The 18,950-nt window shown below is 29.1% G+C and overlaps 1 protein-coding gene across 2 annotated transcripts in view; it reads left to right on the top strand.

Moving 5' to 3' along the window:
• LOC119680275 (gamma-1-syntrophin) overlaps positions 1-18,950 on the top strand; it is a 77,676-nt gene that overhangs the window by 31,104 nt on the left and 27,622 nt on the right. For both annotated transcript variants that reach the window (XM_038093013.1, XM_038093012.1), the window contains exons 2-6: positions 8,655-8,719; positions 11,339-11,482; positions 13,897-14,182; positions 16,229-16,393; positions 16,470-16,654. In XM_038093013.1, the coding sequence (XP_037948941.1) occupies positions 8,660-8,719; positions 11,339-11,482; positions 13,897-14,182; positions 16,229-16,393; positions 16,470-16,654 (840 nt within the window). In that variant the 5' untranslated portion in view covers positions 8,655-8,659. The remainder of the gene's footprint in view (positions 1-8,654; positions 8,720-11,338; positions 11,483-13,896; positions 14,183-16,228; positions 16,394-16,469; positions 16,655-18,950) is intronic.

The raw sequence follows: 18,950 nt of genomic DNA, 5'->3' as shown, positions 1-18,950 counted from the left end.
AATATTCTCGAGATACTTGCGATATCCAAACGGAGCTGTAAGTCTGGTACCATGGAGGTTAGGGCCCATACCTTCAGCTATCCTAAACAATTAAGGTTGGCTTCTTTAATGCGGTTATTGTGTTGACTATGGTTAAAACCCAAAATTATGGGAGAAGAATGACTTTATTTATTACTTTCATTTACTGTAAAACTGCATTTTACAACTGGGTGCAATACTCCCATGTATACCAGAGGTGTTGGGTGGGTCACCCAAGACGAAAAAGTATTGCCAGAATTGAGCATTGAGAATATTGGTACAGCCAGAATTCCTTGTAACTCCAATGCGGGAGTTTATCGTTGCATAAACTGATACGTAAATCAGTGGTATTGAATTTTAATGGCAGCTAGAGGACTTGAACTAGAGGATTTCTTGGCTTAAAAACCATTTTGCATCGAAATGTAAATTTTAAAATAAAAACACTGATTCATTTAGTATTTTAACATAGTGTGTTCTATTATTACCGAAGAATATAATGCAATGTTTTAATTTTGCTGACGATTAGAAGTAAGAATCCTTAGTAAAGAAATGTTTTACAATTCCGGTTCAACGCTTTAATATTTCCAGCATCCTTAGCAGTTGTCACCTGGATGTGTCTTCAAAAAAAGTTGAACGGAATTAAAATCTTATGCTGAAAAATTAAAATCTTTTATAGCATCTAAATTTAATTAGTAGCTTAATTAGTAATTAGCTTTAATAAGTAACTTAAAAATTAAAAAATATTCATGTTTTATCAGTTTTACATTTAATGTTTCACTTCACCCAAATGTGATTGCCTGACTTGCAAATTATGCCATTGCACACAACAATATCATCTCTGCACTTAAATGTGCATGTGAAACGAAGGAAGAGTGTTGTAAAGTGTAAAATTATGTATGTCAAAGGTTAGAATGAAAAGAATTTTTGAAATCTTTGTGTGTTTTCATAATCATACAACACGAATCTGAATTATTTTTATTTATTTTCTGTTCATTCATTGGGTTAAAATGAGATCTTTATTCATACTTTTTTGTTTTCTTTCAGTTTGTGAGAAAATTTACAGTCAGACAGTAAAAATTCGAAGTTCCCTTAACTTTTTAACATTTTAGCAACAAATTCGAAATAAGATACTTCTTCAGAGATAATAACTTTTATAAGATCAATTATTACAAAAAACAAAATTACAAAATCCATAAAATAAACATTAAAAAATGTTTTTCGACCTTTCACTGTAGCTCTTTCATAAAAACAATACTTTAACTCATAAATAGTATCTCATAATTGTTTTCATACATATGTGCTGTTAAGTTTTAATGTCCTTAACATTTGTATACAGACATTTTTATTTCAAAACATTTTAATGAGATTAAAGTGTTGCCACAACAATTCATTTAGTTCTCGTACTAATTGCTTCAAATTAAAACTTTTAAAATGTTGTGAATAAAAATAGTTCAATTGTATAATTTTTAAGAATTTGTGGTAATTTTGCATTTAATTGCGTCTACGAATATGGCTGTCCAAAAATATAAATTTAAATAAAAATTATGATTTATTAAAATACATTATATTACAATTTAATTAAATCGACGTATATATAATATTTAAAATTAAATAAACAATTATAATTTCTTGAAATGCAATAAATTAAAATTTCCTACAGCTAAATTGTATTAAGCGGACACATGCATATCTCTTCTGCATATCTCTTCTGCATATCTCTTAACATGCAGTTAGGTTATATTGGCGATCCTAAGGATCCACTTATTCACACATTGTATTCTAGTATAAGTAACTTATTAAACCATCTTGAACCTTTGCCATAACTTAAAACGTCATTTGGAGAGACGTCCTTGAGTCGACCAAGATCTTCAAAAAAAGGCAATCTTCAAAATAGTAAATCAACGTCGAGCATGTGCTGAGCTGTAAAAAAGCTGATGTGAGCCATTTTCATCGTCCTCTCTCTAAATTAAAATTTCTAACAGCTAAATTGTATTAAGCATCTCTTATTATACATCTCTTCGGTTTTGTTAGATTATATTGGCGATCCTAAGGATACACTTATTTACACGTTGTATTATATTATGAAGAAGACCAACATCTTCAAAAAAGGTAATCCTCAAAATAGTAAATCAACGTCGAGCATGCGCTGGGGAGTAATAAAGCTGATGGGAGCCATTTTCATCGTCCTCTCTACAACCGCGGTAGGAATGATTAAAAGAGAGTTTCAATCTTCAAGCACGGTTCCCTAATCGGCTGTGATCTGCTAACAAACTTATCATGAAAAGGACATCTTAACGAAATATCTTAATAAAAATAATGTATTTCTTCTAAAAAGATTGCGGCCAACTTGCATATAGATGTCTGCATATCCTTAAATCATCCCATATTTCACACATCTCTTAATGTGTTAAATTCATATAACCGCAACATCTCAATAAAAATACTGTATTTCTTTTAAAAAGATTCCGGTAACATGCATATAGATGCCTGTATATCGTTAAACCTCCCCATATAGATCACATCTCTTAATACATCTCTTAATGTGTAAAATTCATATAGCCGGAACATCTCAATAAAATTACTTTATTTCTTCTAATAAGATTGCGGCCAACTCGAATATAGATGCCTGCATATCGCTAAATCTTCCCATATTTCAAGTAGCTCCTAATCTGTTAAATTCATACAGTGTTTACCTCAAGCTAACAAATTTTATCAAACGATTACATTTCCATATGGATAACAGTTTTAGTTATTTAAATAGCAAATCAACCTTTCAGCTTTTAAGTCATACATGTTTCAAACGTTTAGCCATTTACTTGCTAAAATTAATCACTGCACATTGTCATATCAGCACACAAGCTGCCATTCTTTATCACTACATCATCGTCAGAATTTGTCGTTCCCAGCGTAGAATTTAGTTTGCCATCTAACAAAACTAACAACGCCACATAATTGTATGCAGTGCCTCACTAACACACACACACTAACATACACAAATCAAAGGATCATCAATCATATAAAATATGTACGCATAACATACTGAGCTTTTATGTCACACACAGAAGTGAACTTAACTCGCGGCGAGGAAGGAGAGTTGCCACACATAAAAACAATTTCCTTGCACATTAACTTTATATTCACTCGCTCAATTAACCTTTGCTGCGCACAACAACGCAACGTCGGAAGCTCTCCAATTAGCCGAACGTCTTCGCTGCAAAGAACTTAAAAAGCAGTTGCGATAAAAAAAAATCATGTTCACTTACTGTCAAGCAGAAACTGGAGCAATGGCTCACATTGTCACATGTTGACCCAAATCTTAAGAAGACAATAACTGAACGGTGAAGCGTCAACAATAAACAGTTGAACAATGAAGCGTCCTCGTAAATTGTACATGCCATCAACGAGGAAGCACATATAAGACGGCGCGTAACAACAACTTTAAAGCGGCGCAACAACAACACAACAGTGACATCATATCAAGTTTATATACTACACCCACGTGGCTTGTAACCTGGTTTTTGTTTCCGTGTCTTATTGCCTGCTTCTTTTTATCTTCACCACTAAGTTGACTTATTTTACGTGTGCAAACCAATGTGGGCGAGTGTAGACAAAACACAGAAAAAAGGACCTGCAAAAGCAACAACAATGAGAAACCCATAACAACACAAAGCACAATGCGAATCCTGTTGAATTTAATGAACATGTTAGCGTATAAAAATGTTGGCTTCATTATCCTTCAATTTTTCGTGCGAGTTGCCGCTGTCAGAGTATATGAATATTTTCACCGAATCATAAACTCAAAATTTATATTGTTTTCCTCACTTCATTGTGGAGAAATGTTGTACTACTTCTTTTAATACTAAAATTCCTAAGGTTAAGAACATTAAAAGTGATGGAAAGGCATTAAAGCTCCAACAAAATTTCTTAGAATACATTTAAGATGACTTGAAAATTTTTCTAACAAAATGTAATATGGAAGACAAGCAATGGATTTTGACATTGTCGTGTATGGAAGGAAGTATTATAATGACATTAAATGACAAAATAACCGTAATTAAATAATTTAATTATTATTTAGTTATACTCATATATGTCATAATGAGGTATATATTGCGATAGTGAAAAACCACTTAGTTATGTTGAGGCTAGTTGAGTCAATGCACTTGAGCACTTTTACTATCTATTAACTGCGAAGTTTCTTCATAAGCCCTCTCTACGTCTTGACTGGAGTATTGTTAATCACTTCATCAGACAAAGCAATAATTGACCTCAGATCTGCCTACCTTTTCGAGGAGCCTGTAACCATTTTGAGATTCGATAGTGCGGTGTTGGTAAGTCTGTCAGGGCTCTATTCTTTATGTCTTCCTTATGAAATATTTCTTTATATATCTTTATATGAATCACAGATACTGTACGTTTATCCTTAAATAAAAAATTAAAGACATCAATTATTATAAAATCCGATATTTGGTTCGTTTTATAAGATATTTAATACTTTTTATTAAAATCACAAACAACAAGTGGACATTTTTGAACAAAAATTGTTTTCATTGAAAAGCAATTTTAATCAAGTATATATTGGTCAATGTTATTTATGAACTCTTGCCATTTTTCGGGTACTTTCATAATTCCATCAGTGTAGTGCTTCTGTGCTTAATCGACGATAAATCTGGCCGTGTGATTTTTAGCGGCTATTCGGTATGTTATTGTTTACCACTAAAAGAGTTTTGTATATACCAAAATGTATGGTGATGAGAGAGTGTGGTCTATACGATGGATGCATCAACCGCCCAACCAAGTCCCAGTAATTTGTTATAAGTCAAATTGGCTGTTATTGTTAAAAGAGTTTTGCATATATCAAGACATATAGTAGTCAAATGGTGGTATCTACATGATAGATGCTTCAAAACCTTACAACCAAGTTTTGTCAATTTTTTTCAAGTCATCAAAGATATCTGTGGCATGGTATTGTCATGATAAAATATAACTCCTTTCTGTTGACTCATTCAAGTCGCTTTTTCTTAATCGTTTCGTTCAAGTGGTCAAGTAATGAGTAGTAGAGTCCCGAATAAACTGTTGTGCCATGCTGAAGCAGTTCATAATAACGAATTTCCTTTCAATCCCAGCAAACAAAACTCAACTTTACATAATGTAACAGTATTTGCCTTGAATTCAGGTTTTAAAATCGTTTGTAAAAAATAGGTCTTTCGTCATAATTGTTTGCCATAAATCTTCTTATATTCTCATATCCATTTTTCAGTATCCATAATGATTCACTTCAAAAATATTTTGATTTCGTTGTCTCAAATCTCGTTTTTATCTTATATATTTTTCAATGATTCTGAATATCAGTGGTAATGATAGCAATTTTTTTAGTCATATTTCTGTTTCTTGAAAATGTTAATGTAAAAAAATAAAAATTTTTTATAATAGTTTTTATTTCTATATAGTCTTCTGTATAAATATTGCCTAATTTTCTTTTCTAGTTATAATCTATTAAATTCTACAAATTTCGCTTTTAATCCCTATACTAATAAGTTGCAGTGAAGCTCTTGATATATACAAAAGGTGCTTAAGCAAGATTAAATAAAATAATTCAAGCTATTTTGTGCAAAATCATTTTCAGCTAATATTAGTTTAAGAGGATGTGTATAAAACTTGGTGAACATATATACTTAAAATGATAATGGAGAATTTATTAATTTTTTAAAAACATAAACAAAAAACAAGCACCTGCAGTTTTCCTACTTTAAAATGAAATCATACGCTTATGCAGTTGAAAGTATCTTAATATTTAAAATTATACCAAAATTGTGTTTCCCAAAAAACATATTCATGGTACGGTTTTTTTCATATATATACTTTAAAAGTATTATCTTATATTTTATATTTTAATATTTTTATAAAACGGAAATAATTGCTTTACAAAAACCTTACCATTTCGGTTAGATTTTATATATTTTAAATTCAATTTTAATTAAATTTTTTATGTTGTTTTAATTCATAATTTATTTTGGTTTAAAATGAAAAACTAAAGTGAGAAATATTTTATTTTAAAAATTATAATTAAAACAATTTTAAAGCCGTCATGTTTTGTAGGTCAAAAGTCAGTATAAGTGGACCAAAAACATAAAAACGCTTCTATTCAATATGAAATAAAATAGTGTTGAAAAACAGTTTTTTTTTGCAAATAAAGTTTCTATTTATTTTGTCGTTATTATTTAAAAATGCAAAAATTATGAATGAATAAATTTAAAAACTAAGAAAAATTTAAATAAAAAATTTTATAAGCAACAGTTTTAGCTATTATTTATTATTTTTTTTTTCTTTTATATTTTAAGGCTGTATTTTGAAGTACTTAGTCTGCTCTTAAACTGCAGTTCAAAGTTTTGCTGTTTCCTATTCTGCAGTGATTTTAATGTATTTTAAATAAGTGAAATATTTTTTGAAAGTACTGTGTATCCTTTAGCAAAAATTGTTTTCGCAGAATTATAATTTATTTACATTCAACAGAAATTCTAAAGCTAACACAACAAAAGTTTTCGAGTCAAAATAGTTTCCGCATTGTAGATAATTAAAAAAGGATTTCCTACTGTGATTCTTCAAATTTAAATAATTGCAAGATACATAAGAACACAAGAAATATTATTTCGTTTTTATAATTTTAATTTTAATAATTTTTTTAATAATTATTTTTTTATTTTAATAAAATTAACTTTAAACAAGTAAAACCAATTAAGGAATAAAATTAAGGAAATCTAAAGTAACAAAGGAAAAATTTAATTAATCATAAAATATTTACGCTTCAAATGATTGCCTTGCCTATCAGATATAATTGTTGAAAATATCTTAACTTAATACCAGGAATTTTAAAAAATAATTTGAAATACTTTTAATACTTTAAATTCAAAGCTCATTGAAATACCACGAAATGAACTTGGCACAGATTCCATATGAAATTAACTATTAACCACACAAACAGCTCCATATCAGTTTATAACCCAGTTCTCATCAGCATGACTTAGTCAGCTCTTTCCAAGCAAGTTTCTTTAAATAACTATAAATCTTTGCCGCAGTTTCACCCTTTCGACCTTAATTCATCTGATTTCTGAACGAGATGTGCAATGTGGCTTCATTAATTTAATTGATTTTTCAATTTATTCAGTGGCAAATATTTGCTTGCACTTCCGTTCAAGCTTTTGTCGGTTTCATTCCTGCCCCTCGAAATATGTATGCCACCATTTTTGTTGTCTGTTACTGGAAACATTCTAACAAAATGGTGTTTATATTATATAAGCAAAGTTCTTTGTTGTTATTGTTGTTGTTATTGTTGTTGTTATTGCTGTTACTATCATTGTGCCCTGCTGGAAGTAACATTTGTGGCCATTGTTGTTTGAAAATTAATTACAATGAGATTAGCTTAGATAAATTGTTTTTGTTTGCGATTCTTACTTGATTATTCCGTAGCCTACATTTGTACTGAATATTCTTACAAAACATTTAAATGAATTTTATTGATCAAATTTATGTATGTGTTTCCCTTATGTCTTATGTGGAACAGACAGACAAGTAGTGTTTTATATCCACGAAGGCTAATTAGTCAGAAAATGTTAATATCGACTAATTATAGCCTAATTAATTTTATTTCAATGCAATGTACATACTCGAAAACTACAGTAATTAAAAGATTTATATTGTATTCGTAGATATGATAGAAGTTCTGCGAACGTTTCTTTACATTGATTATTTTAACCTTTAAACATATTTATTTTTAATTTAGGTCAACTTCTAAAATATTTTTCTTGTAACTCATTATTATATTACAATCTGTTAATTGACAATATATAGTATTTTAAAAAAGCTTTTACATTATAAAAACTCAAAGTGGTGGACATGGAATATAGAGTAGAAGCGTTAGGGGGCAAGTTTGGACAACCACTGTTTGTACTAGAAACATTGAATTGTCGGATTAAAGTAGGAAATATTATTTTTATTAAGCCTTCGTAATGCCAATCGCAAAAAAACTTAAAACAGTACATATACTTTTCGGTAACAGTAGGAGGTATTATGTTGGAACACTGAAAGAATCAGTTTTTGAAAATATATATTTCGATGCAATATTTGTTTATTAGCCAATAACTGTTACAGTACTGTAACTGAAATCATTGTAGCTACACAGAATCCATAGTGTTTTAACGTGTTTACCTACTGTTATGGATCAACACCATGGTTATACTAATACTAATCAACACGTATTAGTATAACGGGAACGATAAACGGCCCTATTGGAATACCATGAAATTCTGCTGGTACCAATGGAAGATATACCTTTGAATATAGATTTCTCCTTAGTAGGGAGCGTCGCCCATTTTACACATCTGAGGTTCTAAAGAGCACAACATCTAATGGCAAAATGTGATTCTTCATTAAGTGGAAGTAATGAATATTGCAATTCTGTCCAGGTTTTAACCACAGCCACCAGAATACTCTGATGGCTGTTTATTTAAAAATAAAATAAATTATTTTTAATTAATTTTTTTGAAAGCCAACGTACTTTATTTAATTCAAATTAATTCATATTTTTTTAAAATAAAACTTTTCTGTAAAATATTTCAAATATTTAACTTTACTTTCAGAAAATATGAAGATCAATGCAAAAATGGCGACTCCGATTGAGGAAAAAGTCGATCAAAACTTAAAAGTAAGTAATTAGTAGCGACTTCCTTGCATTAAAATTAATTTTTTTTTATGAATTTTTTATTTTAGTATAAAGTTTAGATTTATAATTTATTACTAACCACTTTCAACGAATTTAACAAAATTGCATTGCAAACCGCAGTGTATTATTTATAAAAGCTTTTAAATATTCACTAAAATAATTGTTTCCAATTCATTTCATTTATTATTGAAAATAAATTCAATTATTTTATATTCATAAACAAATATATTTGTATATTTTTTTTTTTATTCAGAAATTACAATTTTCACCAATAAAACCGTTTCAACATGTTTTTTATTTAATTATTTCTGATAATTGAAAATCAGAGCTCAAGTGCAAATTGCAGACCTGTTGCTAACATATTTTAATATAATATTTAACAGAAATATCAATATTATTCATTCGGAAATAATTGTGTTCAGTATTGAAAATGTGTATTTCAATTTCAGACCATAAATATTTTAATGCAAATTGAATTATGCAAGAACACAAAACATTCAAAATAATATTTCATTTATTGAATGAAAAATATTTTTGTAAGGTTTAACTAGGGCTACAAAATTTTGCATAATATTCAGTATTTGTAATTCTAAAATCTGTTAAAATCCTATTATCATTAATAAATTGAACGAAGTGAAGTAATCCTTATTAATGCTGCAAAAGTTCAAAAAAAAAAATTAATATATTAATAAATCTGTAGCATGTGAGTGTTTAATAGAAATAAATATATTTAGAGAAATCCTACAGATATTTCAAAAACTTTTTTAACCCTTGTAAAAAAGTTTTCTTAACTTCCTGACCACTTCCTCTTCGTAGTGTTTATCATCCATAAATGTAAAGCAGCGCAAAAAATTGATGGACAAATTAAACTATGGTTGTGTACTATTGGTATATAGTCTGATGATTGATGAATGTTGTTGCCAAAAATAGTACCAACCACACTATACCTCACATAAGCAAGATATTTAGGCTTCTAAACGCAATGTAAACCAAAAAAGCACTTTTCCCTTTCCCATTTTAAAAATGTTCCTTAAAATTTTCAAACAATAAAATAGTGTTAAGGCATACAAAATTTTACTATATATATGTATAAAACAAGCTCAGCCGCAAGAAATTAAATATTGAATATCTAATATCTATCTAAAAGCCACATTGTTGGAATTTAACATACCAAAAGCATATTTTAGAACCGAACAATAAAGAATTTAATTATAAAACCGCGATATTCAGAGTTTCGAGAACCTCATTCCAACAATCAAGGACAAAATTAGACGTCATAGGCTTAACATTTATTAATTTAAACTCATCTATGTCGAAAAGTGTAGACGGAAGTGAAAGGAGAAGCTTAAACTAAAACTAAGAAGAAGCTTGAATTTGGAGATGGAATAATTGTAACAACCAAAGGAAGAGTATTATGTGTAGACTGCATGGCCATGCATTGAAGGCATGATTGAAGGATGAATCGTCATGTTGCCAGTTGAGGTACCGCCATCCAAATAAAAGTGTGAACTCATGGATTAGAAGTAAGAATTCATATCGCTGGGTTAGCTTGACCATAAACCAACGAATCGGATATTTACTGACTATTAGATTGCGCTTATAATTAAATTTACTTTGTGAACACGACTTAATTCGAACCAAATAAAGTATAATTATAAAATACTTATAATTTAACCATCAAGTTATGCCGAATATGACTGCATAAAGCATTTTTAATTTCGACGGACTATAAGATGGTATTTTTGTTGACATACCTATATCGAGAAATGAATTTGTTTTGCGAGAAAACACAACTATAAGATACTTGAGCTTGTTAACAAGTCGCATTATGTATTGAGCTTGTTAACAAGTTGCATTATGTATTGTTAAAGCCGAGATCAATACCAGATGCATGAAAGCATCTATTATAGTTAACCTCGAAATCAATCAACAATCACCCACCAGTAAATCAAAGGCAGAAACACTATAGTAGACATTTAACTCTAGTCGAGAGAACTGAAATGCCTGAAGTGGGCAAGTTGAATGAAAGTGGATCTTGAATAGTAGTTTAAGAAATATCAGTAATGACAGAAAATACAAGAGAGGAGACAAACCGACTTAGACTTGAGAGGTCTTATAAGACAGAAACCGAAATACATACTGCACAGTGTCGTGTAGGCATATAATCACAGAGCTTGTAAACAAACCCCTGTACTTAAATGGCATCGAAATGCCTTCTCAATTACCAGGCGTAGTGCCATAGCTGGTTGTTTGTTATGAACAATAACTCGAATGTCATATTGAAAGTGGTGGAGAGTATGTACAATTGATATTTTATTTCTTAAAACTATTAGTAGATTGGTAGAATTTGGATATCATAAAAGAAAATATTTCAGCTTACTTGCTATGAAAACTGTAATTAGTATACTGATCACATATCACACTGGTTGAGACGATTCCATGTTACTTTGTCACTCTTGTCATCAAACAATCACCTTTTCTGTAATTATCGTTATATTTTGTTGTTAAATTTTATTAACTTCTGTATTAAATTTGCTTCTTATTTTCACACAAATAAAAATACTTCAGAATATTATTTTATAAAAACTTATATTCTTACAGATAAGAATTGGTATGGTGAATGTCAGCGATGGCAAATGTAAACCAGAACCACTTAGACTGAATTTAACAATGGAATTATTGACATTGCAAAAATTGGAAATAATAACACCAACGCAGCACAATGGACCACCAATGGAATCAAAGGTAATTGCTGAGTATATATAAGTATATATAGTTAATTTTTAGCCCTTTGTCATATATTATTCTTTCTAATCTTCTAATTAATTGATTTAACTTATTAAATTCTAAGTTTGTTTTCTATATTTTTATTATTCAAAATTTCTCAATAAATAAATTTTTAAATAAAACAATACAAAACGCAGTTCATGGAAAATTGAGGTTAATAACAACACTTGATAATTGATGAATTTTCCGTTGATTAAAAACATTAGATACAAAACAAAATATTCCTTTATGATTCGAAAAAAGAATATTTTAAGCAAAAGAGTGCAAAAAAGCTTAGTGAAGTTAAAAAATTTTGCAATTAAATTTAGTTCTCAAGTAATCTAAGTGAATTGATACTTCATTTTGAGGTTTTGTGGTTGATTAGACCGCAGAGGTAAATTCCCTAAATGGAATTCAATAAAAAGTTCACTAATTCATTAAGTGAAACTTAATGAAAAACACTTAAGTAATTGAAATTGGGTTAATTAACACTCCTAATACAAATGAATTCAACAAAATGTTCAGTAGGTAGTTTCAGACTAATTTAATTAGCACGTGAAGCTCTTTGTATTTATTCTGTGGTTTAGAAATTACTGTTTATTTTATTTGAGTAAATAGAAATTTAAATAATTAATATAAATTTTTAGTGATGTACTTTAAATATAATAAAATAAAAAAACAAAGCAAAAAATTAAAAATGACATGTTATAAATATTTTCTATGAACATAAAATATTTAAATAATAAAAATAAGAAAAAAAAAAAATTAGTTGGTGCTACGAAATTATTTTTCATTATTTTCTTATTAAATTAAATATATTCAGAAATATAAATACATTAACGATGGTCTCCAATATATCTCTTATCATATTGTATAAATATTATATTTAACCAAGAAGCGGTGGCGTAACTGAATATGATAAGTTCATGATTGCAGATATCCGTTCCAGATATCCGTTCCAGATATCTGTTCCAGATATCCGTTGCGAATTTCTGATTTTCAACATAATTCACTAATTTAAAGTAGTAAGAACACTAAAAAATGATATTCTATGCTATTTTCTCTAAAACGCATATATTTTTTTTAATGTCAGCAATAAATTTATCTTTTAGTGATTAACTAATAGTTTTTAAAAAGTTGTCCAACGTGTTATTGATAGGTTGTTATTGAAATTCATGTGTGTTCTTTTAAAATATTCCATTGATAAATGGAAGCACCATTAAATACAAATGTTTTCTCAAGAGGTTAAAAATAATTTATTGTTCACATAATTTCTGCGAATGATCCACACTACAGCTAAAAAGCACTATTTTATTCTCTGTCTTTTTCTGACATCTTATTGGTGTATTATAGTATGTCAAATATACTATCGAAGTCCCATCCCAAATTTTTTTATTTTGGTATCAGCCCCTTAAAATGGTAAAATCTGTTGCGGTATACAATTTTAAGACTTTACCAAGCACCAAAAGCCCAATTAATATCTTCAGAGGCATATTTTAACCGGATAATACAAATATCTTATTGATTCATGTTTTTAAAACTTAAAGCTGTAATTATTTGTAACTTGGTGGTGATGTTGTACTAACAATTTCATCTGCAGTTTAAAAAAGAACGTATAAACCAACGCTATACAGAACTGTAATTAACTATTATTGCTTTATTGTGAAATTTCAGAAATATTTTCTTAAGAATCAAAACCAATTCGTTGTAACTTTTTAAATAATATTCTTTAATTTTATTTATTTATAAGAGTACCTTTTATAAATATACTCCCAACTCTTTGCGGTATATAGGATCTTAAAAATAATTTAAAAAACAGTAGAATGAAAGGAACAGCATTGCACAATCCTTTAAAACAAAATAATATTACATTAAGGAATAACTAAATTTTAGTTTAATTATTGTTTCAAAGCCCTAGGGCATGTCATACCAGACGAACTTCTATACAAACTAAATATACACTTAATTCTGAACAAATGCAGTTTTCGCTTAGAGAATGTCATCTTCACTAAATTCCTTAACAAAAATATTTCAAAATAAATTTATAGTTTCCTGTCTTAAGGTTGCCTTCTTCCAAAGCAAAATGTGATTTTGTCACCCATAGAACAAGTCATCAAAGTGAAAAAATTGAAACAAACTAAGTAAGACTTTTAAATTAAATTTTATCTTGAATAAAAGGCCATAAAAATAAAATTAAAATAAAATTTTTTAAATTAAATAAATTACTTTATTATTTAAATGTAATTGGGCGTAATAAAAAAAGAAAAAAACTCTGAAAATGTACCACTGGTTCAGCTTCTTTACTTGCTGTATCTGATAATTTTTATTTTCCTTAGACTTTTAAATATTTTCTGTTATAATAAATTTAATTTTGTTGTTGTTTTTATTTTAAGGAACGCATGGTTCAGATTACGCGCCAAAAACAGGGCGGTCTTGGCCTGAGCATAAAAGGTGGTGCAGAGCATAAATTACCTATTTTGATATCGCGTATCTACAAGGATCAAGCGGCTGATATAACAGGTCAATTATTTGTGGGTGATGCGATAATTAAGGTTAATGGCGAGTACATAACGGCATGTCCGCATGACGATGCTGTAAATATTTTACGGAATGCAGGCGACATTGTAGTTTTAACGGTTAAACATTACCGAGCCGCAACACCATTCCTACAGAAACAACGTAAGTAAATCTTAATTAAAAAATTTCCGTAAAGGTGAAATCAAAAAAAAAACAGGGGATGTAGGGTAAAAACTTAAAAATGTTAATATTTTTAAGATACATTAAATTAATTTATTACTTTTATAATTTTCTAGTTTTTATGTTCACTTTTAAAGTTCATAAAATATTAAAATAATTTATGAAATTTAAAATTTTATTAAAAGTTTTACATTGAAAAGTTTTAGGAATTTATAAAATAGTCATTTTATTAATAATTCTGATACATAAATTCTTTCCAAAAATGCTTAAATTTATTTAATATAATGTTCATCTCTTTTCTAATATCATATTATTATTTATGGTATATGAATTTTTATTGATATACATTTTTAAAGGTAATATCTTACGTAGAAATAAACTCTAAAACAATATATGTTATACATAAATATATAATATGTACTTATATATAGAACTGTATTTGCCACTAATCATGTGGAATCAAGGTATCTATGACTATAAGTCGGATATGAACTCACCCAAAAAAGCAGTTGAAACTCAAAAACATATATAATATATCGCACTTTTTAAGTCCTCCTTTCTACATATTACTAATTAGTCACGTTCTTCAAATTTTAACTTAAATCCTTACTGAAATATTTCTTTAACCTATTCTAATCATATACTGTAATAGTTAGTAATTCTTATGTGTACACGCGAAAGCATTTTCTAAGTGCTTTTTTTGAAGATATGTTGCATCTGTCTGAACTATTATCATCCACTAAGTATTACTTGAAGATATAGACCATCATTAAAAAATATTTTAGCAGCCCAGCAATCATAATCTTGTAGCCTATTCAATGAGAGTCTACATTAAACGGTTTAAACCCATTGCCATTCGCCTTTCTTTTTTAGATTTTGTTTTTTTTAGTATATTGATTTCCTTACTATTGTTCAAATATTTTTGAGAGCATATTTTAACAAGCTTATCAGATACCTCCTTACCGTTCACGAGTTCTATTCAAGCACACAGAATAACATATATGAAATTCTCAATTGTTCTCCAATAAGATCAATAACTTGAACCTAACCAAACTTGAGGTGCGTTTGTTTTTGAGTACATTTCTATAGAACATGCTATATGTCGATACTGCAACTATTAACTGAGTGAATGTTCCTGCCTGAATATTTCATATTTTATTTAAATTTTTCAATATCTTACAATATACATATAAATAATATATAACCTTATTTTATTCATAATATCTTATTTTTCATTCCTTTAAAGCATCAATTTCCACAAATTTAATTTAATTCTGAAGTGCTTAATATTCGTACCATTTAAAAATTCACATTTTCCACTCTAGAGCCCAAAACAATGAACCTCTTTAATAATCATGTTATCTGAAATGTTTACCTTCCGGTGACTTTGTTATAATTTTCATATCCTCGACAGGAATACAAGGAAAATTTCATAATTTTACATAAAATTATGTGAAAAAAATTAAATTTTGTTTCTTCTGAAATAAAATGTAAAACTGATGCAGATACAAAAGCAAAAAACAAATTTTAATATTAAAAAATGTTGAAATACTTAAATGCAATATTAACCGATTTTAACTTAATTAATGGAGTACATTATGAAATATTTTACATTAAAATAATTAAGCTTAAAGGCTATAAAATGTAACTAGAAACTCATGCAAATAAACTAAAATCTGAAGTTTGTAGTTTATTTTCGTTAATGGTTAGAGTCCTTTGAAATGTTTTCAACTAAAAACACAAAACTGCCTTTACCGCGAAATTTCCATAAAAAGGATTGCAAATGCATACTCTACTTAACCACATGCACTCATGCTTATATTTAAGCCTTTTTATCTCTTGGATTTAAAATTCTCTGATTATTTTTTGTTACTTTACATAGCTTTTAAAAATTTCATATTCCAACAAATTCTTTTATTTTATCTTCCTTTAAACTTTTAAGAATATTAACATATGCAACTGCCATACTTTTGCAAATCATTTTAAATCCGTTTAGTTTTTTAATGTTATTATTTCATATGCTTCCAGTTACAAAGGACACACCCGACTCCGACAATGATGCAACATGTGCTGAATTAAAGGCTGACGAAGGTTACAAATCTTCGATAAATAATGGCACAATAAGCCGCAGTTGTAGTCGGCCAATGTCAATTTGCTCTGAACCTGAAAAGAAATGGGTGGACGTCGTGGCAGGTAAAACTAATTGGTTTTAATATTTAATATTTTATTACTCAAGTGTACGAGCTTTTATCGTATTTGGCCATTGCAGTTCCACTTATGATGGCTTATGTTACGCGTTATATTTACGGGACCGATAAACTGCGCCAGAATGCGTTCGAAGTGCGCGGTCTAAATGGCACTACGACTGGTATTATACACTGTGATGATTTGGCTATTTTAAGTCAATGGCTTAAACTGATAACTGATAATGTTGTAGGATTGACACATTTGCAAGTGAGTTTAATTTATATTATTAACATGAAGTCATAAATATAATATTTATAAGTGAAGTATATATAAGTGGGAGCACTTCTAGCAAAAAGCACGGCTTCGTGAAGCTCTGAAAGTGGACTAATTGTAATACTACACTTCTTTTCAAATAAAATGTAAAACAGATACAAAAATATAAAATAAATTTTAATTTGTTCTAATGAACAAATTGTTCTAGGAAACTTTAGCAAAGATATTCCTATTTCCGTCCCAGAAATTAGTTTGTCGTGTTAATAAAGAAAGCTATCCCTTCAATGCCCATGATCAAAATATTGGACAATCATTTGAAGATCCCAGAGTGAATATGAGGCTGTACCGAGTGCGCAACAGCGACAGAGCAGACTGTCATTGCTCTTCCTTCTTCTGCATTTAGCGATAATATGAATTATCTCACGAGTTCCGGACAATGAGAGAACAGACGTTAACACCATTTTCTTCTTACACTGACCATTAAGAATTCATTAGAAGAAACCGTTTAATTACTACTATAAATAAAGAAACTTTAATCAAGTTAATCACATTGTTGTTTCTAATTCGTGAAAATTAAAAAATCTTGTTGGCTTATTTTTTCATAGCTTCCCAAAAATAAATCAAATATTCTATTTTATAAATACACATAGCTTGTTATAATACCATATATTTACAACAGTTATAATCCTTAGACAACTCCATCTTGTAACCTTGTTTTGGATGCAATGTTCCATCTGTGAGCCCACATTGCTTATCCCAGCAAGCTAATAAGCTACCTTTATAATCACTTTATTATACTCATCCTATGTATTCAATTTAATTTTAATTTAGCAACAAAAGAATAAAAATCATACTAAAACATTGAATCACCCGCTTAATCACTCCTTCGAAGTTATTGAGAGGATGATTAAAATACTTCACTTCCGTTTATTGTCCAACATATGAGGAGCGTTGATTATCAGGACTTACGTTGTTAAGAATCTTGGTCAGGTCTTCCCTTTTATGAGCATATTAGACTTTGTCAAACGTACAAGGTGGTTTTTAAATTTTTGAGTTCATATACGTTAACACAATAAGTCAATAGGCCTAAGTGAGTCCTATGGATCGCCGGAATAACCTTCTCACCTAAACAACAAACATTCTGTATTCTTTGCTGTACTCTTTCGTAGACCAGGTATAACTAAGACTACATATTGTTTTTTAAAGAATTGAGTACTCCTTTGACAGTTACAAACAGTTATAGTCGCAATGGATACATTTACGATTGGTAAATATCGAGTAATTTTTTCAATCAACATTCTTTTTTAATGGACTTTTAGTGAAATTTTAATTTTCGATTGTTAAATCTGGGGCAAAATGTATAACACTCGAGATTAATATACGAGGGCGGTTTGATAAGTCAGTAACTTTTTGAGTTTCCCGCGCAGTTACTCAAAATGCAACAGTGCTGTCGTCAGCTGTAATCTACCAGTGGGCAACTTATTAATTTTGAGCAAGCTACGTCATTCAGTTATTGTTTGATAGCCGTACAAAGCAGACAACCTCGTGAATTTTTACGAAAATGGAAAAAAGTGAATATATCACTTTTATATACCAAATGTATTTGTAAAAGTATAAATGACTACTAATACGACTGAAAATATGTTAGATTACTCAAAAAATGTTCGGTTGGATCGAGAGTAAATGTAGATTGAAGAAGTCATTAAACAGAATAGTTTTTTTCGTCGACAAATTCCTTCAACAAGAAAGAAGTAGTAAATATATTTATTTATATATTTGATAAATAATAATAATACTTCTATTAATTTAGAATTAAGGAGTACTATCTGTCTGGTCTATTGCCTTAAAGTTATATTAAATTCATCTTAATATTGTGAAAATTCAAAAAAATATTTGAAAAACTTTTTTTAAAGCACTGAAAACTTTTCCCAGCGGTGCTCTTTTATCCCCTTGAAGACTTTTCTAATTACTCATTATGACTTCTAGCAATTATTACCTGCCAATCGGATGAAAACAATTTTTCAACTTTGCAAACATTTTGCATAAATCATAAAATTTTACATTTTAAAAAACTTCAAGACATTAAAAGTAAAATGAAATTAGCGAATTCGAAAAAAGTGGCAACAATGGATGTACACTTCGGCATAAAAAGCATTCAATTAAGCAATTTGTATGCAGGACAAAAGTATTCATCGTTATCGATGGTAAATACGCCGTGAGTGGCAGCAAAGCACACAACATCGCCAATATCCGGCCGAACTTCCGCCGCGTAATGGCAGAAGCAGTTCCA

Source organism: Teleopsis dalmanni, chromosome 2, assembly GCF_002237135.1.
Source record: "Teleopsis dalmanni isolate 2A chromosome 2, ASM223713v2, whole genome shotgun sequence".
NCBI classification, from domain to species: domain Eukaryota; kingdom Metazoa; phylum Arthropoda; class Insecta; order Diptera; family Diopsidae; genus Teleopsis; species Teleopsis dalmanni.
The sequence above is the reverse complement of the archived record's forward strand: the minus strand, read 5'-3'. Positions and strand labels throughout refer to the sequence as shown.